The 18,549-nt window shown below is 40.5% G+C and overlaps 1 protein-coding gene across 2 annotated transcripts in view; it reads right to left on the reverse strand.

Moving 5' to 3' along the window:
* Positions 1-18,549, reverse strand: part of mta3 (metastasis associated 1 family, member 3) — a 29,853-nt gene that overhangs the window by 4,335 nt on the left and 6,969 nt on the right. The window contains exons 4-19 of one of the 2 annotated variants that reach the window (XR_014801075.1): positions 16,542-16,668; positions 16,297-16,360; positions 14,716-14,833; positions 14,446-14,548; positions 13,837-13,936; positions 13,555-13,743; positions 12,783-12,857; positions 11,350-11,408; positions 11,082-11,200; positions 9,547-9,704; positions 7,460-7,682; positions 5,687-5,779; positions 5,398-5,559; positions 4,967-5,074; positions 4,776-4,807; positions 4,566-4,694 (exon numbers count right to left, since the gene is read on the reverse strand). Coding sequence is in view for 1 of the 2 variants with exons in the window: in XM_084937411.1 (XP_084793537.1) it covers positions 4,576-4,694; positions 4,776-4,807; positions 5,398-5,559; positions 5,687-5,779; positions 7,460-7,682; positions 9,547-9,704; positions 11,082-11,200; positions 11,350-11,408; positions 12,783-12,857; positions 13,555-13,743; positions 13,837-13,936; positions 14,446-14,548; positions 14,716-14,833; positions 16,297-16,360; positions 16,542-16,668 (1,741 nt within the window). In the remaining variant the exon portion in view is untranslated. The remainder of the gene's footprint in view (positions 1-4,565; positions 4,695-4,775; positions 4,808-4,966; positions 5,075-5,397; positions 5,560-5,686; positions 5,780-7,459; positions 7,683-9,546; positions 9,705-11,081; positions 11,201-11,349; positions 11,409-12,782; positions 12,858-13,554; positions 13,744-13,836; positions 13,937-14,445; positions 14,549-14,715; positions 14,834-16,296; positions 16,361-16,541; positions 16,669-18,549) is intronic. The other variant, XM_084937411.1, reaches the window with a different exon arrangement.

An 18,549-nucleotide genomic window follows, 5' to 3' on the forward strand; every position in this document is an offset into this window, starting at 1 on the left:
CGGATTTATCTCTGCTGGTTGTCTGTTCATCTGGTTGTTGGGAGGAAGAAAGCAAACATGTAAATCTATCCTCAAACATATCAGCCTGTCTCATTTACATTCTGCTTTGCTCTGCTTCTGTATCCTAATGTTCCCCATTTCTGACGCTTTGCTATAGACAATCATTCGATATATGATATTATAACACTGTTAATACTCAGGCATTGTTAAGCACTTTAAGCACCATTTTGCTGTTTTAGCTGTGAAGCTTGTGTATCCATTTTATTTGCAGTTTGATTGCTTAGTTCAGAAGTTCGGAGCCTCTCCAAAGGAAAATCCATAAAATCTGAAGGCTAATGTGACAAATTTGGGGAAGAAATGAGACGTGCTCATTTTCCAGCTCCATATTTAGCGCTTTGAGTGCTCCGGAAGAGTGGAAAAGCGCAATATAAGAATCAGTCCATTTACCATTTGCCATTTATTTTTAATCATGGATTCTACTATAGTAGCTTATCATGATTCATAGTTTAAAGTAAGCCCCTTAGTTTTAGCTTTTCTATCCTTAATCTAGTTTTCTTCTGACTGGCTGCAAAAGATTTAGTCACCAGTTGGGTGGAGCTTTCTTGCCTCGGATGACCAATCTAGGGATATCCAATTTGTTTAAGACATCATGAAGACCAAAGCCCTAGCCTTTGGTTCACAAGGATTACCTTTACATACACTTATTATTTAAAACATTAGCCGTGTTAATGTAGAGCTCCACCATTGTAGTATAACTTGGTTGTTGAGTGTTTATCCAAGTTACATTCTATGTAAACCCTAGATATGCTTGTGTGGGAAAATCTCTGTGAAACTGAAGTTTTGGAAAAATCCAGATCAGCCGATCTGGCACAAGAGCCGGACCACATTCAAAGTCACTTGAATCCCATTTCTTCCTAATTCTCATGCTCGATTTGAACTTCAGAAAGTTGTGCTGCGAGTTACTGTCATGCGACTGGCTGATTAGAGATTTACAAGCGATTAAACAGGTGTATCTGCAAAAGTATTTGGTAAGGATATATGAGAGAAAATAAGGAAAACATATTAGGTCCAATTTATAGCAATTTCTCTTTGCAAACATCTGATTTTTGTGATATCTTGGGAGTATTCGATTTCAGGAAATTAAACCAGCTGCCATTCATTTACTCACCAAAATGCAATGGGGGTTTCTTTTCCAATTAAATAAGGGGGAAAAAGTCACTGGAGTGCTATTTTTTATCAGCAATGAAAGAAATGAGGAACAGTGGTGTAATAGTTTCGTATTTACTGGTTATTTATGGACTGCAGTCACCTCAAGGGAGGAAAACATTAAAAGGTAGTAAAAGTGGGCTCTTTATACCTGGTTTATACTTTGAGTGTAAAATGCAATTTACATGCGAACAAAATATTTTAACATACAGTCTTTACATGAAAGCCATGAAAGATTGCTAAAGATTATTATAGTTCCCAGAGGATGTTCTCGCTTACTTTCTTGTACTTTCTTTAAGTAGTCTTCAGGAATAGTTCTCCGGGCTACATGAAAGACATGCTTTGGATGTTGGCTGCCTTTTGTTCCATTTACAGTTGAGTTCATCCACCTCTGCCTCAATAATGTTGAGGTCCAGGCCCTGGGGGTGCCAGTCTTTGACTGATGCTGTTCCATTCTCTGTTTTTCTATCCAGGTATGTTTTTATTGCACTGGCAGTGATTTTGGATTCATTGTCCTGCTGAAAAATTAAGCCATGCCAAGTAGATCCTTTCCAGATGGCATTGCACGGTGGATGAAAATCTGACAGTACGTCAAGTTTGACAAAATGCCCAACACCACTAGCTGAAATGCAGCCCTAAACCATGACAAAGCCTCCAGCATGTTTTACAAATAGCTGTAGACACTCCATGTTTTGCTTTTTTCCTGACCTCCTCTAGACACAATGGCAATTCAAATAAAAAGTCTTTCATTTGGATTGATCTCTCTGTAAGACCTGCTGCCGCTGATTTTAAGTCCAATTCTTGTGTGATTATTGCACAATATTTTAAAAAGTTAAAAAAAAACATCTCTCTTGCATTTTCCTGTCCATAGTTTCAAATTTTTTATTGCCTAACTAGTAGAATTGTTTTAATGACGCTCCACTGCGTCACCTAAAATGAAACACATTTTGTCATCTCTACTTTCATTTCTATTTATCTCTCTCCCATCCCCGAATGAGTGGGAGACATCTCCAATCCCTTGTCTATACTCTGTGTTTTCATCATACTCAGAGAGAAGGAGAGGCAAAGAAAGGGAGTTGATGAAACCTCTGATCATTTCTCATTAGCACCAACTTTTCAGGGCACATCTATTAATGCATTTTGTTCAGAAAGGCATTAATTGTCTCTACTAGGAGACAATTAAACAAAGGGTGCAGAATTCAGATCGATGCTGTCCCACTCACACGGCCATGTTGCCTTGGTGGTAACTGAGTGATTCATGCAAGTGCAGCCATGGTTAATGTGGTAATGATATTTCCACTCAGGGCACAACGGTGCCAGGCTCCATCTGCACCAGTTAGCCTCCTCTAATTTTAGCCCCAGCGGTCCGAGGGCGGCTGTGAGAGCCGAGCGCTATGGCTCATTTAGACACAGGCTTAATGGAGGAACATCTTTCTCTTGCACATGGGAACACACACATACGTGTATGAGTCCATGCGGGAAAGTGCATGTGTACATTTAAAGAAAAAGTAAATGGATGTAAATTCAGTCACATAGAAAAAAGTATATTAATGGCTAAAGCAACGCAAAAAGAAACAGACCATGAAGGTGAATACACTTGAATGAAGAGGTTTTTTATTAAAAATGTATACGCGTATTCAAAGCTTTAAAAACATTTGTTTATAATGCAGAAAAAAAACCAACAGCAACAAAATCAATGGCAGGCTGTTTCAGATGAAAAGCTGGAGGATGATGAAACAGCATGTTTCGAACAGCTGTTTATGGCGCAGTTAATCGCGTTTATTAAATTTTTTATTAAATCACCTGAATGCACCATGAAATCTTACATTTCAGCTGGACTTTGATTAAATCTTCAAAAAGTATACCATCTTTCACCCGTGCCTTCAAAGACATGCTTGTGCTTATGAGAGGAGTCATCATAAGTGGGATATGATATTCACATTCACCCCTTGGGAACCTGAATGTCTGCACCACCTAACCCTCAGACCCACAGGGCTAATGTAGCTAAAAAGGTAACTGAACTGAATCAGACAGCAATAAATAAATAACCAGAAATCTGACCGAGACAAATCCTTAAGCGCCTTGAGGCAACTATTGTTGTGACTTGGCTCTATATAAATAAAACTGAATTGAATTCACAGTGAAGCACAAGATTTATGTCTATATGGGAAAAAATGCATCCACATCCTTGACTGAATCCAAGTATGGGACTAGTCTCAAAGGTTTGAACTGGAATTGCTGTTATCTGTTTGTTTCTTTGCTCTCTTTACAGTTAGTTTTGCGTTTCTGTGAGTCTTCAGTTCTGGATACATGTTAGCTCTAGTTTGTTCGTGTGTCTGCGTTTCACTGTTTCCAGTTAAAAACTGTCATTTTTTTTAGTTATCAGGCTCTTATGTCTTCCATCTTTGCTCTTTAGCTCTACTTCCCTTGCTCATTGTCAGTGATTGTCCTCTGCTGTGTGATTCACCTTCACTTGTGTTTCATTACCACACTGTGTTCATGGGGTAATCCCCTGATTAGCCCATGTGTATATAAAATAGTCCAATTCTTCTCCTTAGTCTCTGTTTACTTACCTGCATGTTCTCTTGTGGTGTCTGAATAACATCTGTTTAACATTTGGGCTTTTATCAGTGAATATACAGCTTGTTGTTAATTGGTCTGTTGCACTTTGGCTCTTATGCACTGCACACTCCCCACAGTCTGCAAACTTTAACAAACTGTGACAGGGGCCAAATTTAGATATTGTGAGCCTAAAAACGCAAATCAAGCATGAAATTTGTACTATTTATAGATCCATTAATTTTCTTCCATGTATCTAATTTGAAGGAGGGGTTTTGAGTCTATCTCAGTGGCCATAGGGCAAGAAGCGGGGTACAGCGGGGACTTTGGACTGCAGGAGGAAGCCACAGTACCCCAAGAGAAACCACGCAGACACAGGGAGAACATCTGCACAGAAAGGACCTTCTTGCTGTGAGGCAACAGTGCTAACTATCACACCACTGTGCTGCCCAAGCTTCTTACTGATTTAAAATCCTTTAAAGTTGTCAAAACCCCTTAAACCCCCCCAAAAATAGTACAATATGACATGAGTGTGTTAATCAGTTTCCAAATTTTCCATCCAGTTGGTCAAAACAGTGTTGAATGATGCGCTGATGTGTTTGCACTCTTAGGGCATTGTGTTGTATCCTTTTGAGCTGATGTGCATTGTGCATCTGTCTCAAGGTCACCATGAGACAAAAATAACTCGCTGTCCATTTCTGTCCCAGCCTATTTCCTGTCATCTGCTTTCGCTCAGCTGTCAGCATCTTCCTTCAGACACACACACACAACAAGCCTATCAGAATTCAAGAAAGGGTCACCTTTGCTTACCTGGTCTCCCGTGTGACAAGGAAGAAGCTGTCATCGGGAGCGTCAATCCAATTAGGGCGCCTCTTGCGAATCATCACTCCTCCCCTGGTATTTCCACTGCTGCTGCTGCGGCCGTTATGCTGCAAAACATACATCCGAACGTTAGAGAGCAGTCGATGCAGCTGTAGAGGAAGTGTAAAGCAAATAGAAAATAAGCCTACCATGAGAGGTCCACCTGTTGTACCTGGGTTCTCTGCAAAAACAAACCCACAGCAGTGAGAGAAAGAGGCAAAGTACACATGAGGGAATCTGCCAGTTGCGAGTAGTATTGATTGGTTTTATTTCTTGTCCTAGTTACAAGTTGTGCAACAAATGACTGTGTTTCAATTTCAGTAAAAAAAAGTGAAGTTACCAATAAAAAACAAAGTGTCAAACTGAAGTTGAACCATCCAAATTATCCAAATGACCCCCATCTGCTGATTCGTTTTCATTAGAATTAGTTGTCATTCTCTCCAACGAGCTAGTTTAGATAAGAAATGGCAGAAAAGGTTATCAACTCCAGATGTATTCCTACTAATTGGATTTTTTATTAAGCATAAGGATAACAAAACATTGGATATCAACACTATTTATTCCCCAGACTTAATTCACATTATGAGTAACTTAAAAAAAAGAAAGAAGGGATGCATTTTCTTTTTTCTTTTGAATGTGGGGGGCTTTAAACAGAATGGACTTTCTGCTTTTGAGCAGGATTAAATTAAGCAAATCTGAAAATAATTACCTTTGTGGGATTAAATCAGATCTCTTTTTCTTTTTACTGATTAATAAGAGTCTGTGATGTACCTGTGCGCCTGTCTGGGTCAGCCCTGCTGTGGTGATGATAGCTGCGTTTTCCCAGCATGCCGTGAGGCCCGTGTGGTAGAGAGGAGAGGAGGCGTCTAGGGGGAGGCGTCTGAAGGCCCGGGGTGCGGTGGGAGCGAGGGGCGTGGGTTGCTGGACGAGACTCTGGAAAAGACACACCGGAGGTGCATGAAGTGGCTCCTATAGACCATCTGAGTTATTTCTGCTCATGTTTTATTGGCTTAATGGGTTAGACTCCTACTGCTCAAACACTGACTGTGTGTTCATTTACCTAGAAACTGCAGGACACTAGTCAGAGTGCTCCTTTGGGCGGCTCTGGTTTTAGGTAGGCGAGTCCCCTGCCCTTCCGACACCCTTAACATGTCTAAACCAAACACACATACACAGAAATTTGTGTCAATCCCTTCTTCTCCCTGTATTTAAATAAAAAACAACCCTATTTATCCGTTTATCAACATGAACATCTCATGCAGATGAAAATGGCCTCTTCTCAGGTACATGATTATGGATAAAGACCACAAGATGCAGGATTTGATGCAAAGGAGCAAATGACTGAGGTATTTTGCAGCGACTTGCTCTAAGGGAGGAGAAATCCCCCCCCCCCCTCTCACATGCGCATACAGATGTCAGCACATGCTTACATGCATGAAAACATATCGTAGACACATACATTCAATTATGAAGACGGCATGACAGCAGGCACTGGAGGTTGAGTCCATGCTGAGGAGTGGGGGAGGCGGGGGTGCCGCTGTGCTTCCTCTGAGTGTGGTGGAGTTGATGGACAGAGAACACAGACACATGAAGCACAAGGACTCGGAAAAGATGCTTTCAGGTGTGACTTTATTGCAGGTCTACTCCACATTCACACAGCAATGAAAGAAAAGAGCAAAAAAAAAAAAAAAAGAGGTAGAAGATGAGATGAGAATATTGCAACAGTCGTTAGAGAATGAAAGATGAGGGAGGGGAAATCGAAGGCGAGAAATGAGTCTGAGTGGCAAATCCTGTCCACAGGATATACGAGACAGGGTGGATTCATATGAATATTGCATGATTTGAAACACAGGAAATTAGCTGAGTGAATAATATGGCAAAAGGTCCATCCCCAAATGGGATCTGGACTCCTTATGATTGGGCCTGATCTACTAGGGGCGATGCAGCCAGCAGCTATACCCAAGTCTTCTCTTCACCTTCCTTCCTTCAGGGTTCCAAATCTGTCTGAAGCTCACAATCAATCCAAACAGTTCACTTTGTCTTGTACACAGATACACACATGATCAATAGGAGGGAAAAACGCATGTGCAAAAAAAAAAAAAAAAAAAAAAGTTTAAATTAAAAAAATATTTAAAAATGGTGATGGCAAAGACAGTGAAGCTGAGGTTCAGTATTTACAATGAACATATGTGGCTGAGACAACTCACTCAGTCATAACAGCACAGACTGGACGCACCTTTACCAGGAACGCCGTGCAAAATAGAGCTTTTCTTAATAAAATACATTTCCTCTACCAGCAACTTCAGCAAATATATACGGCTCAGACTAGACTTCTACTGGATGCTGTTACAATCTATTCATTATGACAGGAGCGACTTCAGTCACAGTGTGTGTGTGTGTGTGTGTGTGTGTGTGTGTGTGTGTGTGTGTGTGTGTATCCCTGTTTAACCACTCGAACAATGGCTTTTGGTTCAAAGTGACTCAGAAACATAACAACAGGCAAAAGAATAAAAAAAAAGAAAAAATAAAGAAAAAACACGAATGAAAAGATGATCAAAACTCATAGTTATGAGGACAGGCAGTCTTTATTGGAAACGGGGGGGAGAATACAAAAAACAAAATAATAATAACAATAATTATAATAAAAACAGAAAGAGACAGACGGAGGGGGTGGGTGGGGCAGAGGCGAGCAGAGATGTCGGGGGTTGATGGTGGGGCAGTCGGGGTGAGGGGAGGTGTGTGTTGGTGTGTGTCTCTGTATGTTGTGTTCTGTCTGGAGATGTGTATGTGTATCCATGTGGCAGAAGTTAGGAGGAATTGAAAGAGCTCTTACACTCTGCCTTTATGGCCCCACAGTTAATGGGGACAAAGGGCCGGCGCGCAGCACGGCGCAGCCTGATGATGTCACGGCACATGTGCCGGGCCAGCTTGGTGAGGCGGGTGGCCTGCAGCAGGAAAGCCTGCTTGGTCTTCATGGAGGATTTGGGGCTGTTGCTGTTTCGCATCGGCACCATGTGGTTGGACTGGCGGGGAGCGTGACCCCTTGAGCGAGACTCCTGAGATCAAGGGAGGGACAGAAAGGAAGGAAAAAACAAACAAACAAAACACAAAAGAAAATGTAATCAGTTTGACATCTGGCTAAAATGTAAAAGTCAGAGATGGTTCAACAAATCCAATGGTTTTTAAACTCTTGGGCTGGGAATGGGAACTTCAGTTGAATGATTATATTTTTGCAGGGGGAAAAAACTCATCTTCATTTAAATGCAGCCTTAGTGCATATGTGCGCATCAAAGAGCTGCACTGAGCATAAAAACTCAAAAATAGACAATTTTGTTCAAAAACCCCCCAAAAGTGTATCATGTTAAAAATTCCAATAAAAAGGGAATAAAAAGGTTGAGTATATATATCATGCTGACCTTTATGTCACCAAAATTTAACTTGGATTTGGTTTTATTAACAATGGCTATTAGTTTAAAATGTAGAATGGTGGCTTTCTTGGAGGGGGGGTCATGCCAGAAAAGGTTTGATAACCACTGCACTAGCTTCTGTATTATTGGATTTTATTTTGAAAAACCATTATCAAAAGATTCACATTGGCTGGTTTGAAGGCTTTAACAAAAATCTGAAAAACAAATTAGATTTTACTGTTATTTATTATTAAAAACATGCATGTTTAACACAAAACTGTTTTGTGGTTCAAACTGTTGTAGAGGGGAGTCTAATTCACTCTGTCGTCACTGTGGAGGCTACTGTTTGTGGTACTGTTGAACTGTATTGTGTAATACAGTGAGGAGAATCTAATCATTTGCCCGCCCCGTTTATCCCAGCGGATAATTACAGCCTCTAAAACGGCCATAAAGTTGAATCAGCACCCTTCTGAAAACAGTTTAGATAAAAATCAAGCATTACAACCTTCCTGAGGGGAGGATTTATTGCAGGGCCGCTGCATTAGATAACTGGCAATCGAGCTTGTTTTGTGAAACAGAAGTAAAGCCACTGTTTTCAGATGAAGACTGATATTAGTAAAAGCTTCTATTATGGTTTCCATCAGCCACTTTCTTGGACTACTATTATTTTTACGTCTGGATATTTTGATATTTTGTCACTGCATCCATAAAATTTACATCAAGATGGTAAACGGGTTAAACTACTGAGTGCCTGATGGTCCCTTAAAAATATTTTTACTGCAGCACAATCAGCAACCTCTCCGGTGAGTCATCATGCAGCTAAACTCCAACTCCTTCGTCTTAGACTGCAGCTAGCAATGGTAACCCTTGTTCTGCTCTGCACCAACGAGGGGCTTAGCATAGAGCACGGCTGGGTAATTAATCTTCCCAAGAGGCCACGAGAAACTGGGATTGCTATGAAGGGCTGCACCAATAGCTTATAAAGAGATAAAAATGAATACTGAGCAGAATGGAGATCAGCTTATCGCTACAGCCCTCCACAACAGACCAAGATTCTTGTGTTCTCAGTTTCTCCTTGAGAAAACTGATTGCCCACCTCTTGACACAGAGGCACATGAACCAGTTCTCCATCTGCTCCAAGCTTCTGGTTATGGTAACCTTCAGCTAGCAGAGGATCACCAAAATAACCCACACTACCATCACCAGCTGTATTCCAGTTGAAGAACATTTTTACCACAGCTTAAGATTATCTTTTTGGGATTGCCTCATCAGTGACGTGAAAGGGCCAGGAGCTAGCTGGTTTCTAGTGTCTGAACTTAAAATAAAGGCGAATTGTGGCCAAAAGAACAGCTTAAAATGTGTCACCAAATTTAAAGTGTCAGGAACGCTGCATCACACAGGAGGTACAGATTTTTACAAGTTTGTTTCAAAGGCTTTGTTTTTGTCTAACTCTAATATGAACATGTTTTAAGGACCTGCAGAAACCCTTCTCTGTACCCTCCAATGAGCTTACATTGCTTGCTGGAGTGGGTGAGGTCCTCTCCTCTGGACCCTCAGCTCTGCTTGGCATCTTCAGACCACCGTACTTCTTCCAGTACATCCAGCAGGAGACGCACAGACGGCACTGCATGTTTGGAGGCCCCCATGAATACCACTGGGCTGACTGCATGGCTGTTAATGTATGGAATCCATTAACACTTGTTAGAGAGCTGGCAGAAAAAAAACTGGTCTCAAGACACTAAGAATACTGATCTCCATCTTTCCCTGTGTGATTTTATCAATATTCATACTACACAAGACGTCACTATATGCCTGCTACTGACTTTAGGTGCTTACAAACATGAAACAGTGCAGGCGGCCATTGTACTGCAAAGTGAGCAGATATTAGGCTTTTAATTTTATCATTTCCATCAAATAATTTTAGTTATCAGCATTTTTTTTTAAAGATATTCTACATTTTACAGTAGATTTTAAGGGGAATGTTAGGATGTGTTCAAGAACTAATAAGCAGAACTCGGGTTATAATTTTTACAATTCTCCCAGTCCTCAGTGCAATTGAGTCCCACAAAAATGAATATCATCAATAAAACGTGACATCAGCTGAAGTCTGCCGCAGACAGATTTTTATGTCCAGCAGAATTATTATTACTGAAAAGTCAAATATCCAGAGAATCTTGCAACTTGTGTTATAGTGGATTGTTAGAATTCAGAAACAGTTATGTTGAAGGCATTTTATGCTACTTAGATTTTTGTTGACAAGGGGCAAAAAATGTGTATCCTCCAATAGGTTGATTTAAGGTGAAACTGGTCACAGAGTTAAACACTGCTGCACCAAAAGCCTTGGGGCAATGGGTTTGTTTTGGTTGCTAGCAGACTGCCACAGTTGCCTGCAGTTTGCACGCAAGATTTAGATTTACCTACAAATATATGCCAGCCCTTCCCTGAGCAGCAGCAAAACTGCATGGCACTACACAACCAGAAGCAGAGTCTGTACAGCTTCAGTCTGTTTGGGAAATACTTTTTTTCCCCCTTCTTTGTGATCGGTGGTTGCAGAGGATCATCAAACGCTCTCTGGGCCTTTGTTCCAGGTTATTTATCAAAATAATTGCACCCATGCTTAAAAATGTCTCTCCTTATAAGGGTGAAAGTAAACGTAATAATAGAAGAGATAAGAAAGAAAACAAAGTAGTTAAAATTATCTTGGTTTTGCTCTAGGCATGTGTGACTTGGGCTGTAGCTAACCACCCTGCTTGCTAATCCTCTTGCTAAGTGAAATCTAATATTTTTAGGCAGCTAGAGGCACTCTGTTAACACTCTGGGTTGCATACTGTGGGACAACGATTTCCCCTTTCTGTTAATAATAAGCAAAGACTGAAAATAAAAGGAAAGCATTTCTTCTTTAAGTAAGAGAAGCGACAGCTGTCTAAGGCTTCATTTGTTTCCAGTAGATTTCTAATTGACTTATGTTCACTGCCCTCACCACTTAATTTCACACTTGCCATGGCTAATCACACACTCACTCACTCTCACACGCACACACTAACTCACTGTAGCAACTTTCGCAGGCTCTGCCCCCCCCTGCTGCGTGGTAGGCCCCGGGGCCCGCTCCGTTCACCGTCGCCATCTTGCCATTGGTCATCGAGATCTGGTTGGGGTTGGGTTTGTTACTGTCAGAGGACAGACAAAGTGATTTAGGAAGCAGAATGACAGCAGCTATACTGCATAAAATCATCATCTGTCCACCACAAGCAGAGTAACAGACAAAAGACATCCAATGTCATCTGCAAACACTGAAATATGAAATAAAGAAACTTACTATGTGGGGATATAAACCTGCTTCAGCTTGCTTTCTGCCTCTGCTGCCTTCAGTCTCTTCTGTTCAAAGAGAAAAAAATGGATTTCTTCATTAATCCCAAAATAAAAACAACTGTTGTCTTTAACAAGTATTGCTTCAAATAAAACTCAGCCCTGCATCCTGAAAGTTGGAGTGTGGAATTACAGTGATAATGATTCAATCTGTCGATGTAATTCAAAGGAGTTGTTTTCTCCCTCTATGCTTTTTAGGGGCACATAAACACAATTTATATCTGAGCACATGAAATCCTTGGAGAGCAAAGGCTGTCCCTTTGTGCATGCTATACATTTGGTTGCTCTTCTCAAACACAAGGACCTTTTTAACCAGATTTTTTGCTTCTTTGGTTGTAAACATGTTCTGCACCACCACGCCTATCTTCTTCTACACAGAGGGCAGTTTTATCATAAGACATAACACTTAGTCTGTGAATAGCTATATAAAGTTTTCAATAGCTCTAGAAAAAGAAAAGGTTTAGTAGGCCGTGCAGCAAGCATTTTTCAAATTTATTAAGCAACGGAGGTCCAAGGAATGGTGCAACTGAATTAGACGTAAAAGTATCCTACAGTTTTTAAGCTGCACTCATACAGACTGCCACTTCAGAATTAATCACTGCAAATACCTTTATATCGTTATAATAAAAACATAACGACGACCATTTTACTATGTCTGGCAGCTCAGAAAAAATAAAATAAAGTAAAAAGAAAAAACAAAGACATTTCAAAAGTGGTCAGAGCTGTAGGTGAGAACTTTATTTCAATAGAAAGCCTGATTCTAGCCACTTCTACTTATTTTGTATCCCTAGGGACACGGTTATAATTTTAAAAACTGAACAAACATGAAAACGTCACTTTTTAAGAGGGCAAAGGCATTTTTTGTCCCCTTTTATTTTAAAATGTTGTGGGGACCAATTTTGAACTGTGTAAAACCTTTTGATTTTACAGAAAGACAGTTGGAATAGATGTCGTTAACTGCTTTGGTTTTGTTGTGCATTTCTAATGAATCAATGAGTTTTTGTGCATTTTTAAAAGGAAACAAAATCTTGTGCTTAAGCTATTCAGCCCCTTTGAGAAGTCTTTTTTGAAGATGTTGACTGCCTGATGCGCTTTTCCTTTTCTTTCTTTTTTAACTCTTGCAGCTTCAAATAAACATAAAAACTGGAGTATCCTTTTCAGATTAAAGTCCCTTGTAGTAGTCAATAAAAAAAAAACCAAATTAAACAAAACTAGGACAAAGTTGCTTTATTTACTTATGCAGGAGGAGTTTTTGCCCACTAGAAGTGCGATGCAGTTGTTAGGGATGGCATCGCTTAGTTTAATCTTGTGTAAACGTAAGAAAAACACACACTAATCACAAAAAAAAGATGCATGTAAAGAGCAGCTACATGGTTTTCTCACCTGTTGCACATATCTGTCTGTAGTCTTCCACATGTAGTAATACTCTATGATACTGGTCAGAGACTTCCACGGCAGCTTCACAAGAAGAAACGGTCGAGCACAGGGAGAGAAAGAGAGACAGACACAGAGCAAATTAATGATATTAATATCTCATGTTCTTGCCATCTGGGTGCGAAGCCTTCATGTATATTCATGAGCAAGAGGCATCGTGACCACAGAGGCTCAGAGTTACTGGCTTTGCTTGGTTCTGGGCCTCAGACGGAAACACAGAGAAATTCACACATTTAATAAGTATTCATGAGCACCTGGTGCCACCGCATACACCCATACCCTGGCTTTATTGTACAGTAGAGGTAGATGGTGGGAAGGAGAGTTCAAAAGAACCAAACAGTCATCCCTCACCCCCACAGGCTTGAAAGGCGAGTGCTAAAATTGGTAATTTTGTGCTTCACAGAACAGCAGCTTCAATTTATGCAGATTACAATGGATTTCCATTGTGACAGATTTTTACTGATGAGGGAGGATGACTCTTTGGAAACTTCTCAAAGCCCCAAAGTCGAACCTCTCAACTGTCCATCGGCATGCTGTGAATACATTTCACCACATGAAGACTTTAACTGCACAGTGAGCAGTCTCTCACAGTAACGGGTAACAACCAATCAAATGCTACATAAAAACAAAATATCTTAAATCACCATAAATAATGTAATATTCTTTTGAATAACTTCTACGTTAACAGGATTACCAGGCAGAATGATAACAAAACACTTACAAAGTCTTGTCGGATGTCATTGAAGTCTTTTCCATATTTCTCTAATGCCTCTTCAAACATGGCAGCTTCCGAGGCGCTCCACTCCTCCATCTCATCCCTGCAAAGCACCGGGCCCCCCGCTGGGACCAGTACGCTCAGCGCACTGGACAAATCGTAATTATGGCGGTGCAGTGTGTCCATCGCATGGAACTGTAATCAATGCACGCAGAAAAAAAGCTTACAAAACCATCAATTAAATCCCAGCGAGGTGCTGCAGGGTTCGACTGTGTGTGTCCCACTGACCAGTGTGATATCTCGTGAGGCTGCAGCTGCACTCATGTGTAAGCTTGGCTGTCTAACAGAGCTGCTGCAGTCCAGCGCTCGGGCAAAGGTCCCGACCGCCCTGAAAATTACCCACAGTCAGTCAATACATGATACATATATGCACAGCTTACTGCATGGTCTGACATATTAATGTGCAGGACTTGTCTGCAAAGTAAACACGAACAGCCTCACAGCTCAAAATATGCACTGGGTGGTATGGAGCAAAAATAAATGGCAAACACAGATGAGTCGTTCATCAGAAACAGTAAACAGTCGTTTGTTAACCAAAAAGCGACTTAAATCTCTGCATGATTCATTTTTAATTCATTTTCATCCTCCCTCATAAATAAAAACCCATGACAAATTCACATATTGAATGAATAAAAATGAAAATAATGAGCCAAACTTATGAGCCATGGCTCATAACAGTGTGCATTTATATTATCTCACACACTAAATATTTCAGCCAATCCTTCACAGCACCACGGGCTATTAAAGTGCTAAAACTCAGAATTATTACATCTGTGAAACTGCCTATCCAGTGCATGCGATCAAGAAGTTGTTGCTGTGGATGTGAGGGCGACCTACCGTGCCACCACTAAGAATTGGTCTATCTGTTTGTTGGTGAGTGGGCACTCTGGATCCCACAGTTTCTCTTCTAGTTTGGCCTGATCTCTCTCATCTGCCTCACCTGCAAAGCCCAGAGACAACAGCTCACACACACAGTAGGATAAAAATGGATTTGCCGTCCACGCTTATTTGCTTATTAGTGATGGTTTTAATTATAAACTAATTACATTTTGTTTATGCTTTAGAAAAAGGGCTAGGAAAGAAATAAAGGTGAAATCTGCAATTCACCTTCTTGTAGCATTTCAGGTACATCTGCCTGAAAACGCGGTCCCACTCTGATCTCTCCTTTGTCAGCCAACAGGGTTTTCTGTGTTGGGTCATAAACCAGCGAATAGAAGAAGGTATCCTAAGGAAAACATCATATCCATTAATGTGGAGCTTCCCAGATTTTGGCAGGGCTGGGATTCCTGTGATCTCCAGGTGTTATAACAGATATAATTATACTTATGTGACAGACAACATGCCAAAATATAATAAAGAGTTTTAGTAAAAATATAATATAATCAGTCAACTGAGAAGAAAATATTACTCAACTGTTTACTGATTATTTGTTTAGGTCATTTTTAAGCCATGCGTGTTTTGACCGTTTAAGCAAACAATAAAAAAAAAAAAAACTGTTAAAAAAAGAAAGTAAAAGGAACGCAGCATCAGCCACACGGACCTAGCAACGTCCACAACCCCCAGGCACCCTGTGGTTGCAGGGGTAAAATATTTATTTCCCCAACTGGTTGTTGCTAGGTGAAATTGTTGCAAACAGTGTGACGTTTTTTTTGGTGCAGCACCGTATACCTGTGTTACTAATTTCACCTACCAACTGCCGGCAACCTCCAGCAATCACTCAGCCAAAAAGTGGGGGAATACAAACTTCCTAGCAACAAGTTGCCGACAGGTCCAGGCTTGCATTACCTCAGCTTTTTGATAATATTGTCAAGATTCTTCCCACAAATGGCAAACTTTTTTTTGTGCATTCCCCAATTTTTATTCATCATTACCAATAAAAATGCATCACAAGTCACTAGTTCACCTGGCCGTTCACTCCCCACCAGTCAGGCCTTACTCTAAGACAATAAAAAATTCCCGCTTCCTGTGCTAATCAAGCCTAATTCTTTGCAATGGTATTTCTGTCATGTAACAGCTAGCTCCTAGGCCTTATCCAGTGAGCTACAGACACTGTGGATTCTTTATGTATTCCACTTTATGTCTACCCCAACCGCACCCTGTATTTTCCTGATGAACGAAATGAAACACTACGTTTTTCTCTATTGGTTAACAAACCCATTTTATAGCAATGTGAACCAGCGCTGCGTCTGCCTCCATGTACCAGAGGAACTTGTGCGCATGATGTCTTGATGCATACTCAATAATCCAGGTAAGTAAATCAGAAACTGAAAACACTACATCCAGATGAACAGAATCAACTTTTGGGAAGTTGTGCGCATGATGTTACAAATGCAGAAGAGTGGGCCAAGGTGCAGGCACTAATTTGGATCTTCATAGATTTGCTCATGGTAAATGAAGCAACGGTGTACGCAGCTGCATCTAAACCATTTAAGACACAAATTGATTATTCGTATTGAAACAGATTTCTAATGTGCGAGTCTTTTTTTAGGAGTTTAATAACTGGCAGGGACACATCTGAAAAGCCTGAATACTTCCTGAAGCAACAGAATTTAACAACAACAAAAAAAAAAAAAAAAAGAAGAAAAGGAAAGAAAAAGCATGTAAATTATGACCGGACTTTCTATGATGCAGCTTGAGGTAACAAAAACCAGAAAGAGACATCAATTTGTTCCCCCCTCTCAGGCTTACCTCTTTGTCAAGGTATGAAAGAACGGCTTCAGTCTCATTCAATAATGCGACACTGCACTTCCCCCTAATGGAGAGAGAGAGGGGGGAGGAAGCACACACCATATAAAAACACAAACAAAGGAAGTGCACACTGTGTGATTGATGGATTCATGGCTGAATGAGTGACTATCCATGGGCACTGCCTTTAGTTGGCGAGCTGTACAGTCCATTTTCTGTATGTATTTGTATGCCTCTGTGCACTGTACCTGATGTGTGTCGCAGGTAGACTCTCATACTGCCGGGAGAGGAAGAGCTCTCTGTGGCGGAGCTGGTGTTTCTGTTTTTCTGTTAGCTCTGTCTCTGTTGGGTTCTCCTTCTCCTCCTCGAGCTCCTCTGCAAAGGAAAAGACAAAACAAATGCATCCATTTTATGAGACACTTTTGTCATCAATATATCCCAGAGACAAAAAAAAAAGAGAGAAAAAAAACAGTGACTGATAAATGCAAAAAAAAAAAAAAAAAAACATCAAAACTCACAGATTCTTCAATTTATCCCTCAGACTGTAATTTCACATTTGTTAGCAGTGCTTTCTCAAATGAGGAGGCCCATGCTTTTATGACTCTGGATTTGCTGGTTAGCACATAATACTAGGCAGTATATAAACATATTAAATCACTGGTAAACAGTGCAGGCACTGCATACACTTTGAATAAATATAATTCTATAAGTGGATTTTCAATATACTAGAACTTATATAGTGTCACATTTATATGAGGAAAATGCATGCATTTGTCAGTTTCAGAGAGAAATAGAATTATTTTGTACACAGTCAGTGAGGTAAGACAAAGATCTTAATTAATAGGTTTGACATTTACAGGGGAATTACTTCAGCAGCTTTCACACCGTATACAGTGAAAGATCCCAAGTGATGCTGAAAGAGGAAGCAGCGAAAAGCAGCGTTCATTTGAAAGTGAAATTTTTCAACTGCCACGAACATTATTTTATTCATCTGCAATGTGCTGAGGAAACAGCAAAAATTGCTTTGCTCAATTGATTAAAACCCAGTCTGCCAATCACGCGTCAATGGCTAAACTCTGAAAACATGACAGTATTGTTTGCTGAAGACAACATGTGGGTGGAACAGCAGCAGCAGCGAAAAATACACCAACATTAGAGTCTGGAAAATGTTGCCATTTCAGTTAATGTTACATTAAGAAAAGATAAAAATGTAATATCCTGAAAAGAGTTACTGTTAAAAATGTATAAACTGCATCAGATAGCATTTGTTGCAGAAAATACTCTGCACATTATCTGCAAAGGCTCATGTTTTTGTAAAATACTATTATATATAATCCCCCTCTCACCCTGTGGGCAGTCTTTATTTGTTCTTCCAGCTCAGGTCCTCTACCGGAGGCCTGGGAGCTTGAGGGTCCTGTGCAGTATCTTAGCTGTTCCTAGGACTGCGCTCTTCTGAGCAGAGATCTCAGATGTCGTTGCTGGAATTTGCTGGAGCCACTCTCCCAGATTGGGGGGGGTCGTCACTGCTCCGAGTGTTACCATGGGGACCAAAGTTGACTTTACTCTCCATCTTCTCTAGCTGCTCTCTCAGCCCTTGGTTTTTCTCCAGCTTTGTGTTTCTCCTTACTGATGTTGCCATCATTTGGTATAGCTACATCCATCACTATGGCCTTTTTCCTCTGCTTGTCCACCACTGGTTAACCATCTGTATCCCACAGGATTTTAGCACGGTCATCTTTGAAGTCGTGTCCCATTGCGACCTCAAAGCCATACCTGCGTTCCTGTATACTATGCTAGGCACATTGTTATGGTGTTGCCTGTATGCCCTGCCTGTTAGCATCTTGCACACTGCTGTTATGCGCTGAATTTATTCAGGGCCTTAACCCCTTATTGATCTTGTGCTACCATGATTAGTGTCTCTGTACTGTCTTTCATTCCAGCCAATGGTAGGATTTTTTTTTTAATTTAACACAGAAACATCTCATTACTAAAGTTAAGTGATGTCATAAGCTTAGTTAATGTTAAAACAGATGTGTCTGATTGCACCATATCCAGTACAAAAGAGTAGGAATGCAGTCTGCTGAGATTTTAAAGCATCTAAATACTGGGTGATTACAGTGGTCCACAGGCTTAATAAAATATAAAGTTTGATACACGCAGACTGTACAGTGCCTGCTGAATTGAGGCCAAAATGTACAGCTGTTATTTCTCTTTCACTTCTTTCAATGCAACATCCCCCTTGGCTCAGTCTTAACA

Source organism: Perissodus microlepis, chromosome 8 (genome assembly GCF_051167445.1).
Source record: "Perissodus microlepis isolate ML-2025 ecotype Zambia chromosome 8, ASM5116744v1, whole genome shotgun sequence".
NCBI classification, from domain to species: Eukaryota; Metazoa; Chordata; class Actinopteri; order Cichliformes; family Cichlidae; genus Perissodus; species Perissodus microlepis.